Source organism: Trachurus japonicus, chromosome 1 (genome assembly GCF_045865225.1).
Source record: "Trachurus japonicus isolate A0001 chromosome 1, Traja_1.0".
Classification (NCBI taxonomy): Eukaryota; Metazoa; Chordata; class Actinopteri; order Carangiformes; family Carangidae; genus Trachurus; species Trachurus japonicus.
In genome coordinates, this window is record NC_140907.1 from 11,268,355 (window position 1) to 11,290,709 (window position 22,355).

The window sequence follows — 22,355 nt, forward strand, 5'->3', positions numbered from 1 at the left end:
AAATCCAAAAGTTCTTATGAAAAATCAACAAAAAAGGGAGAACGCAGCCTTACTGTTTGACTGATGAAACTAATGATACACCATCAAAGACTTTTGCAGTACACTGCGACGAAAGAAAGAAAGAAAGAAAGAAAGAAAGAAAGAAAGAAAGAAAGAAAGAAAGAAAGAAAGAAAGAAAGAAAGAAAGAAAGAAAGAAAAATAAAGATTGTTCCCTCATATATACATACCTACATTTCATTCATATATAGCCCCATAATTAAGTCCTTTGTCCTGTATGACACCTGTACTGACGGCAGTGAAATGCATACTTTCTCTGTGCCTTTAAAGCAGACTCTAATTAAAGAGGATCTTCATTTCCAATCTGCGGTGATACACCAGATGCCTTTAATTTCTTCTCAACCACAAGCTCTCAATTAGCCTCCAGGTCACCCCGTTTTATTGGGGCTTCATAGCAAGTCAGTGGCGGTAGCCTCGTCCTGTATTGTGCTTTTAAAACATTTGGATCTTCCTGTTAAATGGCTAGGGCCCCAACAAAGGGGTCAGGGCAGGGTCAACATCAAAAAGGGGGCTTCTTGGGGCTACTTTACAGCACCCCTCTCTCCTTTGTCTCTGTTAAACACAAGAGTGGGCATTCAAGGGTCAACAGGTGTGGTCTCATGGTTTTAGGATATCATGACACTTCTCGAATGAATTGAAAAAGATAGCAACTTGTATTTTGGCTGTAACTTTGGTCATTACAGAAGTTTTGGTTGTGGAAAGTGGATTAAAAACAAATATCCTGAATAGTTGAATAGCCCAAACTTTACATGTCATTCAAAACAGAGCAAAGCATGAAGGAAGCTTCCTGCCTGTCAGCAGAACTTGAATTGTCTGTGGACTCTTTTTTTTTCCTTTTGCAGTGATATGTGCGGCCTAATTTAATTTGAGTGAAGATAACATCTTATCCTGAATGTGAAATATCCCGCTTTTAAGATTGTCCTGCACTTCAAAAATTACATTTTATAACCCCTCTATATCTCAGTTCTCCTTTCAAAGCAGACTTTAAAGGAGTTAGTGCACAGATAACAGTATGGCTACATATTTCATTGCTTTAATTTGGGCCTCCATGATCAGCCAAGTGCCCCTTGAACGTCACGGTGCCAATGCTGCTGACCTATTTTGTGATTTTTGCGTTCCGTCTCACAGACAGCTGGCACTTCCCCTTTTGTGAAGCGTTGGAGGCTTTTTGTGCATTGGTGCTGGATTGTTTGGATTTGTGGCAGTGATGTTTGTCTTTCAGAACCCTCTAGTATAAACAGTGGCTATGAATGACCTCGTCATATTCACACTGTCACATGCATATGCACGCACATATAGACACAGACAGACAGAGAAGGCAACTGTACTATTCGCTTTGTGTGAAAATGTCTTGAAAGACTGGGTTTGAAATAAGCTGGACTCAATCATCACACAAGCTCATAACACACAGGAAGAGGCTGGCAGGATTTCAGTGTAATCAACTGGATTCTTCTGCATTAGGCTACAAAGACAACCATACAGATTTGTTGCTTCATATATATTTGTAAGATAGCTGCATTATGCAAAAACTACTTATTATATATTTTGTCGGAACTAAGATGTACAAGCTGTAAACTCATATGCAGCCTGGTTTCAGGATGCAATGGTTAAGTATTGAGCATCTAAATTGAAAATAATAAGGTCATTGAACAATCTTTCACAGTTGTCAACGGTGTCAAACTGGATGAAATTACATGGTGTGATAAAACATTTTGGACAAACTGACAAAGATGATGACACAAGTGTAAATCCACATGAGAACTGCTACATAGCATGCTTATTTCTCTATGTATAGCTCAACATGAATTAATCACCACTTGGGGACCTCAGAGAAGTTGGATTTCATTAGTTCCCTTGTCCTGTACCATCATGAGAGTTTTGTGAATTTGAATCCTCTGACTTATATAATTATATTCTCCTTTAAAGTTGATTTCCAACATCAAAGGGACAATATAGCCTTTGAAGTACCATGGGATTGGATCACCGTCTAACCCACTCTTTAAGATTCTGTCACAATGACATTAGGGAAGTCATGTGAATTAAAAGACTAGAGAACAGCTCTTGCCTTTGCTCTCTGTCCAATTTCAATCATAATGTCATGCTGTGCCATTTTCCCTGAATGTGGAACTGGCAAGTGTGTTAGGTTGACATCTTTGTGGCTAAAAGCCTGTGACTAATATGTAAATTATTTGACAGTTACACTCTATAGGATTATCAAACCAGGGGTAAAACTTATATATATATTTAAAAAAATAAAAAATAAAGTTTTTCGGCAAAATTTTGGACATTGTTAAAAAAATTATATTTACCCAAGAAGTTGGGTAAATACACACACACACACACACACTCCTCTTTGTAATTAAGACGGAATAGCATACGAATAACATTGCCCATACACTGTGGGCTAAACCAATATAGAAATTTAAAAGAAACATCTTAGAGATAAATAGTCTAACAAAAAGGAATAGTAAATCTCATAATGACTCTTGCTCAACTAGGTGGACACACTAAACTCACTCCTGTCAGCTGCCGAGGCCACAGGCAACAAAAGTATCGCTTTTGTTTGCTTTGTGTTTCTGTTGAAACTTTGTGTAGTAACAGACGGACTGTAAGAATAATGCTATTGGCGCGGTAGATCACTTACTTCTGACGCTCCAAAGCCTCGGGGAGTTGGCTCTAGATTGCCTGTCTTTGATAAGGTCCTAGCACAGAAGTAAATCTTTTCCCTGTCAAGAAAAGTTTGGTCAACACTCTCGGACGTCTACGCATGGGTTTGTGAGTGCAGACTTGTTATAGAAAACATCTACGGTAATTTCTGGCCTTTTGCGATGCTTTATCTCTATTTTTGCCCATTCTATTTTGTTTTATTTCGTTGGTTATTGTGAAGATGAAACGCCGTGTTTTTATGTATCTTCCGGGACCAGAGCAGCGGTTCCTTACTTTGAAGTCCACAGTTAAACCCTTAGCCCAGTTGGTGTAGGAACAGCCCGGAGGATTTCTACCGCCTGCCATGACTTCTTGAAACAACTACCTGAGGAGAAAAGTCGATAGCGAGACGCTTCTTTTTCTTCTTTTATTCGTGGCTGCATTTAAATTGTCCAATGCGATAGGACATTACAGGACGGGAGTGTGCAGCAACGCCGGGGCGGGTTTTTAAGGCACAGTCTGTTGTTGGACTACTTTACTTTTCACGTTTTCTAATCAGTGAGGCTACTCCGGTACATGGATGGTAAGTTGTAGGAAAGCTGTTCCACAGGCCCCCTCTCTCGGCCGCTTTGATGTGCTGCTGCCGAGCTTTGAAGTTGAGAAATGCGGGCTATGTTTCTTGTTTGTGGGCGAGAAATACGGTGAGATAGATAAGAAGCTTATGTATGTGTGTGTGTATGTATGTGTGTGTATTCTCTCGCGCGCGTGCGTCCGTCTGTGGCTGAGTATGTGTGTGTGCGCGCGCGCGTATGAGCGTATGAATGTGTAGACTAGATAAAAACCGAATATTTGTCGGGTGGTGAGTCTTCTAGCTGGGAAAAAAGTGGGATGTATTCTTCAGTCAGACCCCCTCCCTCCTCCTCCACCTCCTCTTTTACCTCCTTCAGATTTTGACACCCCCCAGTGATCTACATAGGGACTGAGCCTGCCTACTCTGAGGTCAGTTGTTGAATGGGACAGGGTACATTAAACTACAGTGGTTGTTGTGCAGCGAGCTAGGACACATGTGGCACGGCACAGGCTCGAACTAGTCCGTGGTCGCTTTTTCTCTCTACTGGATTAACTGTTCGGAGAGTTTTTGGACTGTATCCATCTCGACTGAAAATGGAGTAGCAGTTCAACTTTTTAACGGTTTTTCTTTTTTACTCTGCGATGGTATGTTTTACACACGTTTTTTATTCCGCCTCGTTATCAGTCACCCGCTGGATTTTCTTTCTTTTTTTCTTTTTTTAAAGCATCGCTTGTGTTATGCTGGAGAGTTACACTGTCTGTTGAGGCTGTAGAGATTAATATGTAGCATTTTGCAGCCGCCAGCTGCACAGTTTACGCCGTTTTAGTTGCACATCGTTGCAACAACATTGCAGTCCATACTTTTGACGCCGTTGCCCCGATAAAAATCACCGGGGCGCTGGATGAGGTTGTTACCACTAATAGATCAAGTATTACCGCCGTTTCCGTAGTTCAGACACGTAGCAGTGGCTGTGACTTCAATAATGTGCTGTAATAGCCTTCTCGGGCGGATATTATGGCGATTGATCACCTACATTTACGCATGAGCGGCTAGTCTTTCCCGCGGGGCTTCTTAACCCTCGTGCGTTACAGCGTTTAAGGTCATTGTTGGTGCTGATCAGATGCGTTTCCCACTCGGGTCTGTGCATTTCTGGGATCGTGGGGGACAAGTGTAGGCTCCGAGTGGAAACGCGTCTGTGTGTGTGTATGATGCAGACAGGGGTAGGGTACCGTCGTCCGAAACAGATTGGGAATTAATTGGAGTTGAAGCCTGTGACATGGACTCGTTAGGAAAACACGTGTAAGCCACAGTTGTGAGAATACGTTTTTGGAGCGGAGTGAGACTGTGTGAGATGATTATTCTTGTAAAATGTTTTTTGATGTGACAGATCAATGCACGCTGAGAATGTAGGCTGCAGTTGATCTCTCATTTAGATTATAAATAGATAAATGAAACGAAAAAAAGCCTTTCATATTTCCTTTCTCTGTGAACCCGGCGAGGGTTTTTTTGAAGGGGACTGTTTACTTGATGTCTTTCTTTGAAGTTCAGCAGGATCTGGCTTTGATTAGATCAATACTTTGTGTTTCAGAGTGAAGAGGAGCTAAGAAGCTCCCCCGCTGCTTTTAGAGAGTGAGGAGGATTAGGCTGGAGCTCAGTGGAGGCACGACGGCACTCTCACACGGCAACCGGAGCTGGAGCCATGAGCAGGGCGCTTACGGAGCACATCAACAGTAGCTTCCGAGAAGATGCTCCTCGTCCTCCGGTACCGGGGGAGGAGGGAGAGGCGTCATGCTACAACCCCAGCAGATCTGCCAAAATGAGAGCCCAGAGCAAGGTTAAAGATATCCTCCCCCCCGCCGCCGCCGCCGCTGCTGCTGCTGCGCCCTGCGGCTCCACAGCGCGGAGGAACGAGGATGGACTCGGGGAGCCAGAGGGCAGCGCGTCCCCGGACTCGCCGCTCGTCCGGTGGACAAAGTCCCTGCATTTTCTCCTAGGCGACCAAGACGGCGCTCACCTCTTCAGGACCTTCTTGGAGCGGGAGAATTGCGTGGACACTTTGGACTTTTGGTTCGCCTGCAACGGCTTCAGGCAAATGGACTTAAAGGATACCAAAACGTTGCGAGTTGCCAAAGTTATTTTCAAGCGGTACATCGAGAACAACAGCATCGTCGCCAAGCAGCTGAAACCCGCCACCAAGACCTTCATAAGGGATAGTATTAAGAAACAACTCATAGATTCTGCCATGTTTGACCAGGCACAGACGGAAATTCAGTCCAACATGGAAGAGAATGCCTACCAGATGTTCTTGACCTCTGACATATACCTCGAATACGTGCGCACCGGCTGCGAGAACGCCGCGTACATGAACCACGGCGGTCTCGGCAGCCTCAAGCTGATGTGCGGATACCTTCCTCCTCTCATGGAGGAAGAGGAGTGGAGTTGTAACGACCTGAAAGCGAAAGCGTTAGGGTCTGTGGTTGGACTGTCTGCGAAAACCCTGAGGGCTACTGCTACCATCCGGACAGCAGCTGAAGTCCTGGAGAACAGTTGCAGGTAAGAGCAGCGCTCACCTCAGCAGTGCATGTCTGTGTCATCACTACTTAATGCATGTTGATTTTTCTGGGGGGGCGGGGAGGGGGGCATTGCTCAATTGCTCAGGTATCTGTTCTCATGATCACCACTCCTTCATTAATATAAAGTATACAGTGAATAATGTGGCATTTGGAAGTTATTTCACAAACGGGCACAGAGAGATAAAGGCACTTAATCAAAGGGTCTCAGAGGAACATGTCTGTGTATTTGTGCCCTCCTGCCTCGCTGTTAGCCAAGGGGTTGGTGGTGGTGGTGGGGTGGAGGGGCGGGGTGGGTACAAAACATCAATGGATCTGAGCCTTCCTTTTAAGTAAATGGTGTCTTGCAGGCAGCCCTCTGCTGGCTTGCTCAAGTTTCCTGTGCTTTGAAACCCTTCCTCCGGTTCAGGCACAAATTCAGACACCAAAGTCTCATGACTGTTACAGCTACATGAAACAGTCTGATGCTGTTGTAAAGTTATCCTGTATTTTTTTTCTTTTTGTTCTATCTGCTCACTATAGAATAGTGAGCTAAATATTATTACATACTGCCAAAAAAAAAAAAAAAAAAAAAATCCCCCTAACCCCAGAGAAACCGCTAGTGGAGAGTTAAAACAACTTGTGCAGTCTCATGCCAAGCGCCGCTATTGTTTTCTTGGTCAGAGATGAAAGTTGAGCTGTTTGTGGAATCATTTGGACTTTTATCTTAAGAGCCCATCCCACACATTGTCCGACAGCTGAGATATTTCCTAACCAGAAACATTTTCACAAAACTGCTTCAAAGGGCACTTTTGATGCAGTTTTTTTTCACTCCACTGCTTTGTCCTCACATCTGGACATGATTATCACTCAGAGGTTTGACAATGTCTTAATATTTGGTTTGGGAGGGGGGTGGAAGGAGCAATTTATAGATAATCCATACTTTCCCTGTCAAGTTAACAAAACATTTAGAGAGACCAAGGCTCAGAAATGATCTCCAGCATGACTCTTTTTAGAAGATACTGTAAAAACTAATTGATTAATGTAGTAACTCAACTTTAACACTCCCTTAAGGATATTATCCATCATGTGGGCAGATGTCAGATAACTTGATAGCACAGTGGACCTGTTTGGTTCAAAGTGATCACAGTGAGTTTGGGTCTAATAAGCACGGGGTTTGTTGACATGTGGGCATCTCCTGGTTTCCTGGTGTGCTCCCCTGCATTCTTGTTTTTCACTGAAAGAAAAGCAGGAGGGGAGAGAGAGCCCCCTCTTTCTCTCCTTCCGTCACCCGCGCTCTCCCCCTTTCCCCCTGCCCCTCGCCATCTCTTTAGGTCAACCAATTTCCATCTCAAACATGTGGAACTAATTTTGCCACTGCACAGATTCCTTTTTTCCCTCTTTTTCGAGAAACCTCCCATATTCAACTTAACAACAAAGTGATAGAAAAACACAACAACAAAACATCCTCAGCTCAGTCGTACAGCTTCAACCACCAAAAACCACTTTGCTATAGATTGTGAGAGTGCGTGTCAGTGTTTTCCTAGCCTCTTTCTCCTCTATCTCACACTTTCATCTCGCTCTTTCTTCTGAAAAAGAAAATCTGTCTGACAGAGACTAAGCATGCTTTGGTGAGAGACAGGGAGAGACAAGAGGAGGGGAAGGGGGAAGAAAGACAGCAAGAAAGAAAGGAAGAAAGGAGATGGAGAAAGAGAGCAGGGGGTGCAGAGAGCCCAGCTGTGCTAAATACCTGACTCTTTGCGCAGACCTTCCAAAGGTCAGGTTTGTGCTTGGGGCCTACGGCTTTAGTCATGCTGGGGTTCTCCTCTCAGCACTCCCGGCAGAAGGCATTCTCATAAAGAAAGGGGCCCTCCTTCCCCCTTTCCATCTTTCCCTCCCTCTCTAAAGCTCAAGTTCCCCCTTCCTCTTCTTCCCTCCCTCTTCCTTGTCCACCCCCCCTTCACTACTGGAACAGGAATGCAACACAGCAGGAGAGAGTAGAAAGACAGAGAGAGAGAGAGACTTTAGAAAGGAAAGCAGGGGAGAGTGGTAAAGGAGGGGCCCCAGACTGGACGATAGAGAGAGAGAGAGGGAGAGATAGAAGGGGGAGAATGTGAAGGAGAAAACACACTGAGGAAAGAGACATAGGGAAAGAAAGAGCAGGAGATAGAGGAAGAGAGAAGGAAGGGAAATGCTGTTCATTCACACAGCCAGGCTGCTCACTTCACCCACTTTGCCATGATCACAACTTAAGTCAACCCCCCTACACACACACACCAACTGCCCCTGTATGCAAAGGAGGGGGAACATAAAAGAGAGAGTGAAAGAAAGAGGAGAAAGGGAAAAAAACATGGCTGCATCTCTAACACTTGCCACATTCCTCAGGCCTCAAAGTCTCATAAAAGTGACTGTTGATTACAGAAATCTGCAGAGAATGTCACAACAAAACAAACTCAGAGTTGCTGTAACATTTATTTAAAAAAAAAAAAATTGGTTCAAGTTAACAATAGGAAACCAAAGCGAATAAACTTTATCCAACTGTGTTTCATCTCTTTACACCACAATGAGACATCACAGTAAAGAATGTCTGGATCTTCCACAGGTCCCACCGTCGAGGAGACCCCGCCAGCCCCTACTTCGTCAACTCTGGCTACATTTTTGCCCCCGCCACTAGTGCCAACGACAGCGAGATCTCCAGCGATGCCACGACAGATGATTCCATGTCCATGACAGACAGTAGTGTGTAAGTGTCTTTTTTATTTTTATTTATTGAAATCAACACGTTTGCTCGTCAGCTTCATTGGAGCTCGCTCTGGAGATAATGTAGCGACTCCGAAGGGTTCATTTCCATTCAGCTGATCCCGGCCAAAGCCCTGTGAATTTTATTATTTCCATAGTATGTAAACGTGCCCGGGCTAGAGTTCAGTCAACACCTTTCCAGGAAAAAGTCTAGGGGTGTGAAGAAAAATATTTGGCCTTTAAGTTTTACAGACTCAGCTTTTCTTGGGACCAGGGGACTGCAGTGTTGCAAAATAATGGCCTGTAATGTATTTTAATTATCCTCTATGATTGACTCCAGGTAATTCTATTAAAGTGTAGTTGTTGCTGTGGCCTCCAGGGAGATAACTCTGGGAAAGTCATTATGTCTGAAGACCTTTTGAAGTATATTCTGATGCGTTACAGGCTGGAGAGAGAAGGGAAGAAAAAATGAGAACGTCTTGATGTGGGTGGGGGCGTTGCCTCATTTTCCTCAAAGTTGAAATGTATCCATCCCACCCTTCTGCCACAACAGACTTGTTTTTTTTTTTTTTTTCTTATTATCTAATCGCTTTTTCCCTTTGAAGAGCTGGAGGAGAGGGGGAGGAAAATGGCCATTCGGGCCTCAAGACAAACTCATTGAAAAATGTTGGCACCAAATGAAAGGAGGCTTACTCACATGGTGGGTCGGTTTCCTGCCACTGGCCTCTGCAGCTCGCTGAGATCATGTGTCTGCGAGGCTTTCACAGGGGTTACTCATTTCTAGACCTTGGGACAAGGCATAAGGAACTCCCCTGACCACACCAGGGTACCCCCCCACCAAAAAAAAAATCACCTCCACCCACCATCCAGCCCCTACACAGCTTCTCTCCTCCAGCCTCCAGAGCCAATAGCAGGAGTGGTGAGGCTCAAAGTACTAGGGAGTGAGAAAATAAAGTGCATGGAGTATAAAGGGCTTAACTGAATCGCTTTCAGCCTATTGTTAGGTGAGGGGAGCTTAGGGGGATAAGAGGGTGGCTGGATGCTTTGAAAATGACTTGCACAACTGAATAGGAGATCCCCATAAAGTAAAGGGCCCATGAAACCATGAAAGAGTCCACGGCTGTTTTCTCTTCCCTAACCTGGACAAAGCATCCAGCCCGTCACATGCTTTGCCAGGATGGGAACAGTTTGGACATGATAAAGCAGTTTAGTGAGAAGGAAGTTGGTGAGCTTTTGTTTGTTAATGATGTTTTCTTTTTTTTGCTGGTAAGTTTTGAGGTTCTTGTTTCTGCATAAGCTCCTCTGGGCTGTTGAGTTTTACTTTTGAAGAGTTTCCTGTGTTTCTTCCTGCGCCTCGAGGGATGGTGGCTTGTAGTCTCCAGGGTACGCTTTGTGAAACATTGATTTTGGGTAGCAGGGGCCTGCAAGAAGCTTGCCACTGTTCAGCACCATCAGATTATTCTAGACAGTGTCACTCTCAAATGTTATTTGTCCAACTTGTTTAGATGGATTAAAAAAAAAAACTCCCATCATGTGACAAGGTCGTCTTTGAAAAGTTCTCACCAAGGTCTCTCCTGTCCTTGTCCCGAGCTCTCGCTCCTCTCTGGCCCTAACTGATATTTTGTAAAAAAGAATACAGCTTCTTCCTCTCTCATTTAAAGGAACAATTTGATTAGTGTGTCCTTTTATAGTGGTTAACGACACACAGCAAATTTGAATCTCATTTCCCAGATAAAGAACAAGAGGAGGAGGATTTGGGAAGGGGGGGTGGAAGAAAGGGTGGGGGGATTTTTTTTTTTCTCTTTTTGCTTATATCTTATTTATGGATTTACTTGGACGCTGGGGAATGCTGCTGCACCAACTTCAAACATTACCTTATCTTACAAACCAGCCTTTTGATGTTGCTGAGATCAGAGGCTCACAGCAGAGCGCTTGCCAAACGAAGATGGCAGCGGGTGCATATGTGCATGAGTGTGAGATTTCAAAGAGGCAGCAGAAAAAGTAGCGTTTGGGCTAGGTCAGACACTTCTGAGCAGCCAAAACGGCCAAGATAATTGGCCTAGCTTAAGTGGCAGCTGACTGGAAAAAGCTAGCAGACACAGAATGAAAAAAAAAAGGGGGAATAAGATTCCCAGAATAAATGCTTAATTGTCCGGAGACTTGCTAGTATTCCGCGCTACATCTCTATTTTCATATTAATATAACAGAGCGACAAAGCCGGCAAGCGCTTAAGCCACGTTTTGCCAGGCTTGCTTTAACCTGCTGTAGTTTCTGACCCTGACCAGCTCCTGAGGTAGCGCTAATTCTTCAGCTTTTTTGAACAGCCACTGTCAGAGTTGACAAGGACTGATGTAATCTTATCAGTGGGGCTCTTCTTTTGAAGCCCACAGGGATGTTTAGCATATCTCTCCCATTGTCCTGGTGTGTTTTGTTATGTGTGTTTTTGTTGCCTTGGCTTCAAGGGCTCCCGGCCTTTTGATTTAGCTGTAATGTGCCTAGTGGGTGGTTACTGGGTGGTGCTTTGTCGGTCACTTCAATGATAAACCGCCTCCATTGGGGACTGACTACTGGTACTAATGCAACAAATGTTGGTGAGGATGTATTGTGAGCTAAGGCATCAAAACTAATGCCCAGTGAATAGTTATCAATCACACATCGGTTGTTGACTGTTTGACTTTTCTCCTCTGTTGTTTTTCTTTTTCTACTGTAACCAAATGTAAATATTGTTTGGTTTCTACAGAGATGGAATCCCTCCATACAAGCTGGGCACCAAGAAGCAGCTGCAGAGAGAGATTCACCGTAGCGTCAAGATCAACGGGCAGGTGACGCTACCCCACTTTCCCGTAAGTCCTACTTCCTTAACTTCTACTTCCTGTCTCGGTGTTTCCTCTTTTTTTTTTTTTTGTAATCTGCTGAACTCAAACTTTTTCAACGCTGACAGACAACTGGGTCCCGATTCCCTGGAGGTAGCTGTGCTTTATTTTATTTTTTGGAGTTGTGACAGAATACTATATTTCATTCCCCCCTCTCGTTTTCATATAAAAGCCGGGGTAAATGAAAGGCAGGATTTGCATACCGCTTCTTCTTCAGCTGTTTCAAGCCCCTCCTCCTCCCCCCGTGTCCCAGTCGCTTCGGTAGGGCTGTAAATATAAACTTGTATAGTCATCTCTGTATTCAGTAACTATAGTGAGCCATAAAGTGTCTCAACTTCATGGTTTTTATGCATCAATGCTGGCAGAGAGGTAAAAGATTACCAATAAATACAATGAATTGTAAAATTACCCCTTGACTGGTTTAATTATTACTTATTAATAAAACGACAGTTTACATTCTGGAAGATGAATTGGGAGCGCATCGTTATGAAACATTGTTTTCTGTACTGTACAATGATAACTAATATCTAATTAGTCTACATGTCTTTATTCGTATTTGGGTCAGACAGTGTAGGTGCTTTGATTGCAGGGTTTTGTTGACCTGCTAAAGTTGTTGTGGGAAGGTTTAAGGAGTTGTGTTAGGACAGACTGACACAGGTTAGGAGGTGGGTCTGTTTGAGGCAAGAAAAGAAATGAAATTCTTTTGTCTTCATATCCAAACACAGGTATGTGTATGTGGAAGAGGTGTGTGTGTTTGTGCATGTATTTGACAGTGTTGTCTGTTCCCCCCTTTTTTCTCTCTTCTTCAGTCTTTTCTCTCTCTCTCTCTCAATCGCTCCCTCTTTTCCTTTCCCACTTGCACTCCTTTAATGTCTCCCTCCTGATTTGGAGATGGCTCTGTCTCCCATGATGCACCAGCCCCAGGCAGCAGGGGCCCCGTGCAGGGCTGGCGCTCCTTTGCCAGCAGCTCTCGCTTGCCTTTCTTCTTCTTCCCTTCATCGTGTCTACAAAGAGATGAGAGGAACAACAAAAAAAAGAGTCAAAATCAAGAAAGCCAGTGTGCCAAATAACAAAAAAGTAAGAAAGGGAGAGAGAGAGAGAGAGAGAGAGGGAGAGAGAGAGAAAGAAACCAGTGCATATAGTTAAAGAAAAAGGAGGATAATGTGACCAGAGTACCTCTGAGCTGCCCTGCATGCAGCCAGGAAATAAATTACTACTTCCCCTCAGATCTTCCCAGTATTTGACTCGTCTATCCTCTCCCTCCCTCTTTTCCCTCCTTCTCTGTCTCGCTCTCTCCCTGCCACTTTTGCCACTTCAGAAACGCACATCTCAATCCTCTTCCTCTTTTTTTTTTCAAGCTGTTAATTTTGTCCCCCTCTCCTCTTTTTTCTGCTCCTCTCCTCACTCTCTCTTCTCTGTCGATATCTGGCTTTTATTCGGAGATTTAAAGCTGCGTGTCCCTCCCACCCCTAGTGTGCGTTTGATGTTTGACAAGGGCCCTTTGAAGTGTGCTGACTTCAGAGGCTGCCTAGCTGATGGCTTGGTCGGGCTACAGAGGGTGCAGGCGGGGGGCCTCCCCTCCGAGCGAGACCAACTGCTACCCCGCCATCGCTACCCCCCTTTCTCTTCCCCTCCTCGCCCAACAGCCTGGCACTGCCAAGGGCACTGGGCATGAGAAGATCTGGGGAGGGAGAAGGTTTGGGTTAGCTCGAGGGCAAGGGCATCTGGATTAGGCCTTTTGGAATAGAAGCAGGCTTTTTGGAACAAGATAGGATTAGGGCAAGGGCAGTGGATTAATGCACCATATTGCATCTGTCAGAAACACTAAGCAGATACACTCACACACACACACTCTAAAGTGTCCTTCCCCCTGTGTTGCTTCACCCTGCAGAGGACATACCGGCTGCCTAAGGAGATGACCCCCGTCGAGCCCTCGGCCTTTGCTGCTCAGCTCATAGCCAGGCTGGAGAAGCTGAAGCGAGAGCAGGACACCATGAGTTCACTGGAGGAGAGGCTGCAGCAGATCCAAGAGGTACGCACGCACACAAACCTGCTCCAGATAGTTCAACATTTTGGCAAATTTGCCTATTGCCATAATCCAAGCCAAGCTGTTTTTAGATAAGCGGGGCAGAGACGTGAGCTGCACGGTATTTCCACGTTTCCCTCATCAAACTCATCTAATACACAATCCAACAACTCCAAAATGCTCTCATGTACAAGTTGTGACCTGCACATTCACCACGCTGTGAAATAATCATGTAACATTATGAGACAGAGTTGTTTTCCAGGCAAACGCATAGCCAGAACTGCATTTCAGACACGGCTGGGCGGAGTGATTTCAAAAGCACGAGTAGTTCTGAGTATTTGCTTCATGCGTCGTAATGTTACATAATTATACGTTATTATTTCATTGTGTAGTTATATTCATAGCGTTGGATTGTGTATTTAGTTTGATGAGGGAAATGTGGAAATACTGAGCAGCTCACGTCTCTGTTCCGCCGATCTAAAAACAGCTTGCACCGACAATTAAAGGTAATGAATTTACTGCTAAAACTATAGGGATTATGACAATATGTGTAGTTGCCAAAATGTTGAAATATCCCTTTAAGCCTGGCTGCTGCTTAGAAGTTCTCCCTCATATCTAAGTTAGCATGGGACAACGGTTTGCGTATGGCACCACAGAAGCCGATATGCCAGCTTCAGCTTGTCGAAGAACAGGGGGAAAAAAAGCCAAGGGATTTGAAAGTCTGTCTCGGTTTAGCTACATCTTCTCTTTTTCCTCTCTGTCCTCCATTATTTCATCCGGAGGAACTTTCAAACTTATGTTTCTAGACACACTTGAAGTTCCTTCAAATAGTTAGCACTTAGTTACTCTCCAGTGGCACGTTTACCGAGTATGTGTAGCGCCAGTCTCTTTGTGAAGCGCAGGCACAGTCTGCATTATAGATGAAGTGCACCCAAAGCCTGTTAGTGAAGATAACAGTGCGGCAAAAAGGAAACTCAAATCAAGTTATCCAGGCGTTTGCTCTCACTGACTTCAGAGTGCGATAGATATAAGTTGGTGTAAGTTGAGACATAAATTCCTCGGCTTGCTGCCTTTCCAATATGTGACTGTGTATGAATTTGTCAATTGCCATAACTTTTTTTTTTCTTTGCCTGTCCAGGAAGAGGAGCGGGAGGAGAGCACCGACCTTCCTAGCAGCACCAACCTCCATCACCCTCTTCTCCCGTCCGGCGGTCAGTGCGAGGAAGACCCCCAGGCGATTCTGGACGAGCATCTGTCCCGCGTTTTGAAGACGCCCGGGTGCCAGTCGCCGGGCGTGGTTCGGCACTCGCCGCGCTCGCGCTCCCCGGACAGGACGGGCGCCGTGGTGGTGTCCTCCGGCCACGGAGGGCCTTTCTTCGGCGCTTATCCCGGAGCCGCCAAGGTTCTGATGACAGGCAAGCAGTCCACGAAGCACATCCACCACCACTACATCCACCATCACCACGCTGGGCCCAAGACCAAGGAGCAGATCGAGGCCGAGGCGGCTCAGCGCGTGCAGTGCCTCTGCCCTCCAGGGGGCACCAATTACTCCGACTTCACCCCTGCGTGAGTTCTACCTCCGAGCTGCTCGTCAGCGCTGCACACCATAATCATCCTGCCCGGTAAAGCCGGTCGTTCACTTGCCCTAACCTTCCCTCTCTCTCCTCCCAGTCGCTGCAGCACTTTGTCCAGACGGCCGGTCAAGGCCGCAGACGAGGGCGTGTCCTCGCCTCGCCTTCCCCTCGACGCCACCGATCGCTCTCAGAATGTTTGGCAGTGGATCCTAGAGAGCGAGAGGCAGGGCAAGCACAAGCCACACAGGTAGGTGTCTTCTAGGAATCAGCTCATCGTCTGCACCAAAGACACAACTCATGTCATACATGGCGATGGTCACCGTAATCACGGACTATTATAAGAATTGGTACCGGAGAATATTGTAACGGTACCGCTTCTCATCACAGTGCATGTAGGAGTCTTTCCATGTTTCTCCCTCTGCCACAGTAAAAAGGGAACGTTTACATTTTTTCAAACAAGAAGATAGTCTCATCAACTACTTGATTTTTTTTATTTTATTGAATGACTGTTCAGTTATTCGAAAATCATTGCCCATCCCTAAAACATAAATACTGGTAACGGCTGAGGAGTTGTAATGTTGTTGACAAAATCGGAAGTTTTGACAATTTTTTTTACAGACAAAATAACATAAATTACCATACATAAAAAGTACAGAAAAGGGAAAAACAGGAACCGAGCATCTGTTCTGTATCAGTACCCATCCCTAGTCATATACTGACCTTTTTTTTTTCATCCCAACAGCACTCAAGGCCTGAAGAAGTCCAGCCCGCTTGACTCCAAGATCCTGCCCGGTCGGACTCACTACTCTTGGAGCGGGAACGGCGGCAGTGGCGGGGCTCACCCCCGCGGCCACCACCCCGGCCACCCGTTCATCCAGGATCCAGCCATGCCCCCCCTGCCCCCGCCCAACACCCTGGCACAGCTGGAGGAGGCCTGTCGCAGACTTGAAGAGGTCTCCAAGCCCCCGAAACAGAGGTGGGCACATCCAGCACAGCAGAACTCACACCAAGCCTTCATACAGACATAGATCCACATCAGGACCAGAGTGCAGTGTAAATGATGTTCACTGATTACTAACTGACCTCTGATTGTCCACAGGCATTCAACAGCAGCCAGCAGCCTTCAGAGAGACAGGAGCCATCCAGCAGCTGCCTTCCCCACTGGAGGAAGCCCTCTCCCCACCCCAGCACTCCAGACAGACGAGTACGGCTCTTTTCACATCTATAACCCAATCTCGCCTTTCTTTTTATGGCTCAATTTTTTCTTTCTCAACTGCTTTCTAACTTTCTAGTTTTTGGGATTTCATTCCTCAGACACTTTTTTTTAAGCGTCTCTCTCTCTCTCTCTCTCTCTCTCTCTCTCTCTCTCTCTCTCTCCAAGCTTGTTTTTTCGCCCCTCTTCCTCTCAGATTTTTCTTGCTCTTCCCTTCAAAGAGAGATGTTGTGAGTCAGCATAGCTATGTCTTTGAACTCCTCTTCTCTCGCTTTTTAATCATTTAAGATTAAACATGCTTTAATACAGAATCCCAGCTACCCACCAGTCTCCCAACACACACATTCACCACTGGAACCCAACAAAGATGTGTTAAGTAGCCCCTGGTAGCTCAAATTTATCAGCCCCCTTCATACATGGTGTTGTTGAAAGGGGGGGTAGGTGTTTGATGTTAAGCTGCAGCCACCTGACTGTGAGGCCTCTTTTAGTTTTAATTGGATGACCCTCGGTGAGCCAGCTGTCTGTTGGCACCCTTAATTAATAATACTCCAAAAGATTCTTTGTCTACATTCAACAGCCTGACTTCTTCTCCCCGCGAGTTCAGCCGGTGAACTAACCGACTTTTTTTTTCCTATCGCCACTGCAGGTCTAAGGAACTGGTCGTCACCTACTTCTTCTGTGGTGAAGAGATTCCTTATCGCAGCATGATGAAGACCCACTGCCTCACCCTGGGACACTTCAAGGAGCAGCTCAGCAAGAAAGGCAACTACCGGTAAATACGACGCACCCACAGCAACTCTTCACTACTGTAGATTCGTACTGGCACCTGTGTGGCTGAGGTCGGCGCTGTAGCGGCACACGTGTGTGTACGTGCATTTGTTGTTGTTCTTGTCTACGCTTGTCCGCTGGGTGCGAGCGTGTAAACCTGGAGCCTGATACTTGAAAAGAAACTGTATTCAGAACTTACAGAGAGAGAGAGAGAGAGAGAGGCGAGAATGGGGGCAGGGGGGTTGAATTTTTTTCTCACATCTGGTACTGATTTCCATGGTAAGGCAGCCTTAATAAATACGGCTTTGAAGCTCGGGCCATTTTATTTTGTGCACAAAGACCATTGCGAGGTCTCCTTGCTATTGCATCAGACATTAGAAATCAAACGCTGCAACCACTGATAGCTGTTAACACAGCAAAATACCTCCAGTCAGACACTCAGACTGTTTAAAGACTTGTAAAGGTGTTCTAAAATACAACGGCCAATCATCTCAAAGAAGAAAAAACAATCAGGTCCCACTTCAGGAAGTAGTATTGTTTGTTTGTAGCATTGCATAAGTAGTACTCCACTGAAAAAGCCATACAACCTGCATTGGCCGTGACATCAAGATGAATCTGCAGGCACATCTGCTTGTCAGGCAACAGAGAGAGAGAGAAGGTGGCCCCCGCAAAACAAGTCGCTGCACCCTCTGCTATCCCATAACTCGTCAGCGAGCAAGAAAAGGAGGAGGTGGATGAAGCGTCTGGCTTCAATGGCAGCAGAATGTGTGGAGTTGGTTAATTTGGACATGGCAGCGGTACAGCAGAGAACAGTATGCCGCCGCTCTGCCAGATGATATTGGTGCCAGATGTTGCGAAGAGAGAAAAATCCTGCCACATAAAACATGTTCCAATGGAAAAGACTCCCTCGGCCTCTCTCTCCGCCTCGCTCGCTGCAACAAAGTGATGACTTTGAACTATTTGTAAGTGAAAATGTAGCATTTTGATGGAGAGGAGAGAAAAAAAAACAGCCATTTAAATAGCATGCACGGCAAAGGTGAGAAAACAGAAGTAGGAGTTTGTTTGAATGCCGCGTCACTCCTCTGTTGCATCTTGAGTTAGACGGTCTTGCAGCCGTGGTAACGCAGCCTCCTCCTTAGTTTATGTGTAATTACAATCAACATGGAAAAATAAAACAGTGTGAGTACATTTTTGTATGCCCCTCCTTTGTTTGAATGACTCTAAGCTGAGCGATAAAAGAGCCCCCCCCCCCCCCCCCCCCCCCCCCCCCCCCCCCCCCCCCGCCCCCCCCCCCCCCCCCCCCCCCCCCCCCCCCCCCCCCCCCCCCCCCCCCCCCTCCTCCTTTTTTCTGTATTCTGAACACAGGCACACATGGGCAAAATGAGGCATTTTTCCATTACAAAGCTTATCATTAAATCCCCTCCCGCTGGTCTTTTCGCTGGGTTTAAAGTAGAGAGGAGAAATCATTAGGAGCTCCAGGAGACTTCACAGTCACCGGGACCAAGCTCACCCTGGCAGTTATCTCTGCTTGAGAGAAGAAGAAGAGTGGGCTAGCGAGGTGACCCGTGACCTCCAGGAGACTGTCTAAGCAGCCGCACCCCCCTCCCCCAAGGATAAAGCCCCCCACCCCCTCTCCCTCAAGGCTCAGCCCGCATCCAACCTATTGCACCCACTCACCAAACCAGGAAAGGCCTCCACTGTGCATCTGCTTTCCTCCTCCTCTGGCGATGGCGACTCATGTGTGCAAGCGGTGGCGTGTGGTCCTGCAGTCACGGGCAGACTCTCAGGCACCTGAAATGTCAACCTTTGTGACAGAAAGGCCCTTCATTTGACAGCCAGCCCAATTAGAAGCCATGGAAACACAGAGAGGGACGCAGGGGGGGTGGGGGGTGGGTCACTATTGAAGAGAGAGAGAGAGAGAGAGAGGAGGAGGAGGAGGAGACTTAAGACAGTCTCTAATTAACCCTTCAACTTTAATAAGACCTTGCAGGACAGATAGGCATCTGTAGAATGGCCAGCAGTCAAGATGAACAAGTGGATGAGGAGACAAACACACATGGATGAACACACACACACACACACACACACACACACACACACACACAGGCTGTTTCTAGCAGCTTGAATTATCACAGGGAGTGTTTAAACGGAGGGTTCAGCTCTGTTTGTGCAGCGGTGTGATGTGGAGTCAGGCTCTGCCTTTGAAGTGTGCAGGGATGGCATTGAAGGCTATGACTAAGTTGTTTTGAGCAGGATCCATTTCTGGCTCTCAGAGTGTGTGTGTTTGTGTTTGATTTGGACTAAAGGGAGTTGTGCGCAAGCATGTATATGGAAGTAGCTGTGTAGGTGCCTCAAAGCGGTTTAAAACGCGATGAAATGTATCAGATGCTCTCCCGCTGCCACTCTGTCAGGTTTCGTTTAAGTTCAGTTCTTGTGTTTTTTTTTGTTTTGTTTTGTTTTTTTCCTTCTTTCCCACATATACTCCCACGCTCCACATTTTCTAATCACAGGCATTTCTCTTTGTTTTTTATTCCTCAGGTACTACTTCAAGAAGGCGAGCGATGAGTTCGAGTGCGGCGCCGTGTTCGAGGAGGTGTGGGAGGATGCCACCGTGTTGCCCATGTATGAGGGCAAGGTTCTGGGCAAGGTGGAGAGGATGGACTAAAAGCCACTTTGTTGCAGGCCAACGAATGCCCTTCCCTGCCCAACCAAAAGCTAAATTGTCTCTAAAGTTAAAAAAAAAAAAAAAAACTTGAGCAAGAGACTCTATGTAATTAACAAAAACACTCTGGACTCCTTTGTTGTTTTGTTTTGTTTATTTTTTTCTATTTCTTAATATTAAGCTAAACAGAGTTAATATATCCAGCACAAGAGGAGTGATTGAAGGAAGATGAGCCAATGAAGTATACCGAATCCAGAGGAGGTGCCGCCCCTCCCTAACTTTCTCAACCAATCAGCCTTAGAAACACAAGGGAATGATACGAGAGACTTTTTAAAAAGGCCAATGCAAGGATGATGAGGATGATGAGGATCGTCACGACCAAGACGAGGGCCCCGGCCTCTTCTTGAACATAACCACTGAAGACGTAGATGACTGTTTTGTCGCGACGTGAAGAGAGACTGAGGCCGAGCGCAGCGGACTAGCAGGCGCCGGAGAACGCGGCGCCACCAACCTGCTCTTAAAACGTTAACACTCCAACATCGTTACAAAAACGTCTGTACGTGTGCATATACATACATGCATATATGTATATATACATGTATTATATATATAGATGCTTTTTGTCATGAGTTGAAAGTTTTTATTAAGTATTTATTGAAAAAAAAACAACCCATTCCTCCTCCTCCCCTAGCCTCCCTTTAACCTGTGTTCCTCCCTCTCCCTATTTCCAGCCAATGGGCAAGCTGCTTTGAATGTTGGGAGAATACTGTGGTGATATTGTTTGTGTTTGTTTTTGTTTTTACTTTTACACAAAAGGATGTGACACTAGCATAGCACCCTCCATAGCCTTGTAGCTCCACCCCCACCCCCACCCCACCCTGTCTGACCCACGAACAACAACCCGAGCAGTGGTCTTGTCTGAGGCGCGCTCCCTCCACTATCTTTATGGGCAATCCCAGTCTTAAATGCTGCTGATAGTTTGTAATGTTAAGTTTGTCACACTAGCGTTTCAACTCCCTCGTCTCCCCCCTCCCTACCTCCCCCCATTTCCTCTCTCCTTCTCTTTCTCTCAGTCCGGCAACAGAGCTCAATCTTTTTTGTTGTGCCTTTGTTTGTAAACCAGGCATTGCACAGGGGCGGGCGTGGGTGGGTGGGGTTGGGTGGGGTGGGTGGTTGCAAATCCACACAAGAGGAGACCTGGAGCACAAGTCGTACCACCTGACGGCAGCGTTTACAGCCTGCACACCAAAACGACTTGTGTAAACAGAAAAAAAAAAAAACAGTTTGGGTGATTGAGAGTGACTTCTGAGAGAGAAGTCAGCTAGCGTGTCGACAAAAAAAAACACACACACAAAAAAGGAAAAAAAAGTGAATATTGAAGAAATATGGCTCCGATATCCTTTGAATGTTGTTACAATAACATCGTATATAGCAGAGTTCCTGTATACATTGTAATTATGCATTCTGAAGTATGGATACTGACACATGTGATGCACACATAGACAATACACAACACACACATCTCACACACACTATCGCTGGTGTTTTATGAGTACAGCACCTGTGCCTACATGGATGCCATACCATGTGCTACCCTGTTTCAGGGTTTTAATATATATCCCTTGATTCTCAGAAGGGTTTTATGTTGAAAAGATATTTTTATGCTTTTAATAATATCCTGTAATCATGTTTTGTTTTGTTTTTGTTTTTGTTTTTGTTTTTTTGTTTTGTTTTATTTTTTTACACCACGGCCTTTTTTGTTTTGTCTCTCTATCTAATATGTAAATTATACATTATATAAAGAGTTTCATTTAAAGATTTACATGGACCTATAATTATTGTAATTATTGAGAGATGTAGCCTTTATTAAAGTTTTATATTTTTCAAATGAAAGCTGCTGTGCCTGCAATGATTTTATTTGCCCATACAAAGATTCTCACACCTTTTGTCAGCATGTTTTCCCCTCATATACACAACAGTTCATGAATGGACTGTTGAGATTTGTCCTCCTAAACCTGGACATGCCTGGGACACATGTATAAACAACATCATGTCAGATACAAAGGTTCTTGTAGTTGTGCAAATCTAGAAAAAAAGAGAACACATGGATCAAAACTAAGAGTATCACTTAGCCAGTCAAGTGCCACAGTGTCCTGGTGGCCTACTGACTTAAGATGTGTACCATGTAATTACACTGTCCCCGGTATGATTCTGGGCCAGAGACATCTGTTGCATGTCACACTGGCTGATGTGCTGCACCAAACGGCCATCACAAATAATCTCAATAATACCGTGCATGCACCCAGGTTGAACTCCAAGCTTTTTCACCGATACACTAAGACAGGGGAAGTGGGTGTGTTGCTATAAATGCCTCTAAGAGACACCACTGCCAGATGTTATAACACGCTAAATGATAGGAAATATTGGATAGTAGAAACTGCACCGCTCTGTGCTCATAGTCAGGTGATCTATACTGATAAGGACAGAATTTGCAATGCAGAAAAGCTCCTCCTCACACACCGGCAGGAATCGTCCCTGACAGTTACCTGCCGCCTCTGTGACCTTCGCGTCTTCATCGGTAATGAGGAACGTAGAATGTTGTTCTTGTCATCGTCGTTAAAGAAGAACAGTAGCGTTCATGTGGTGATCACATCACCATGTAGACTGATGACAGAG

General features: G+C 45.5%; 1 protein-coding gene across 2 annotated transcripts; it reads left to right on the plus strand.

Annotated features, from left to right (window-relative positions):
* The first annotated feature begins 2,984 nt into the window (after positions 1 to 2,984).
* On the plus strand, positions 2,985 to 21,572 carry LOC146991411 (axin-2-like). Of its 2 annotated transcripts, none has more exons than XM_085770117.1 (11): positions 2,985 to 3,287; positions 4,864 to 5,828; positions 8,427 to 8,567; positions 11,304 to 11,406; positions 13,328 to 13,468; positions 14,601 to 15,028; positions 15,134 to 15,283; positions 15,779 to 16,012; positions 16,136 to 16,240; positions 16,896 to 17,021; positions 19,556 to 21,572. In XM_085770117.1, the coding sequence occupies exons 2-11, from the start codon at positions 4,975 to 4,977 to the stop codon at positions 19,680 to 19,682; spliced, it is 2,409 nt and encodes an 802-aa protein (XP_085626243.1). In that variant the 5' UTR covers positions 2,985 to 3,287; positions 4,864 to 4,974; the 3' UTR covers positions 19,683 to 21,572. The 2 variants fall into 2 exon arrangements, with proteins under 2 accessions (XP_085626243.1, XP_085626332.1); XM_085770206.1 differs by lacking the exon at positions 2,985 to 3,287 and adding an exon at positions 3,671 to 3,919.
* The last annotated feature ends 783 nt before the right edge of the window (positions 21,573 to 22,355 follow it).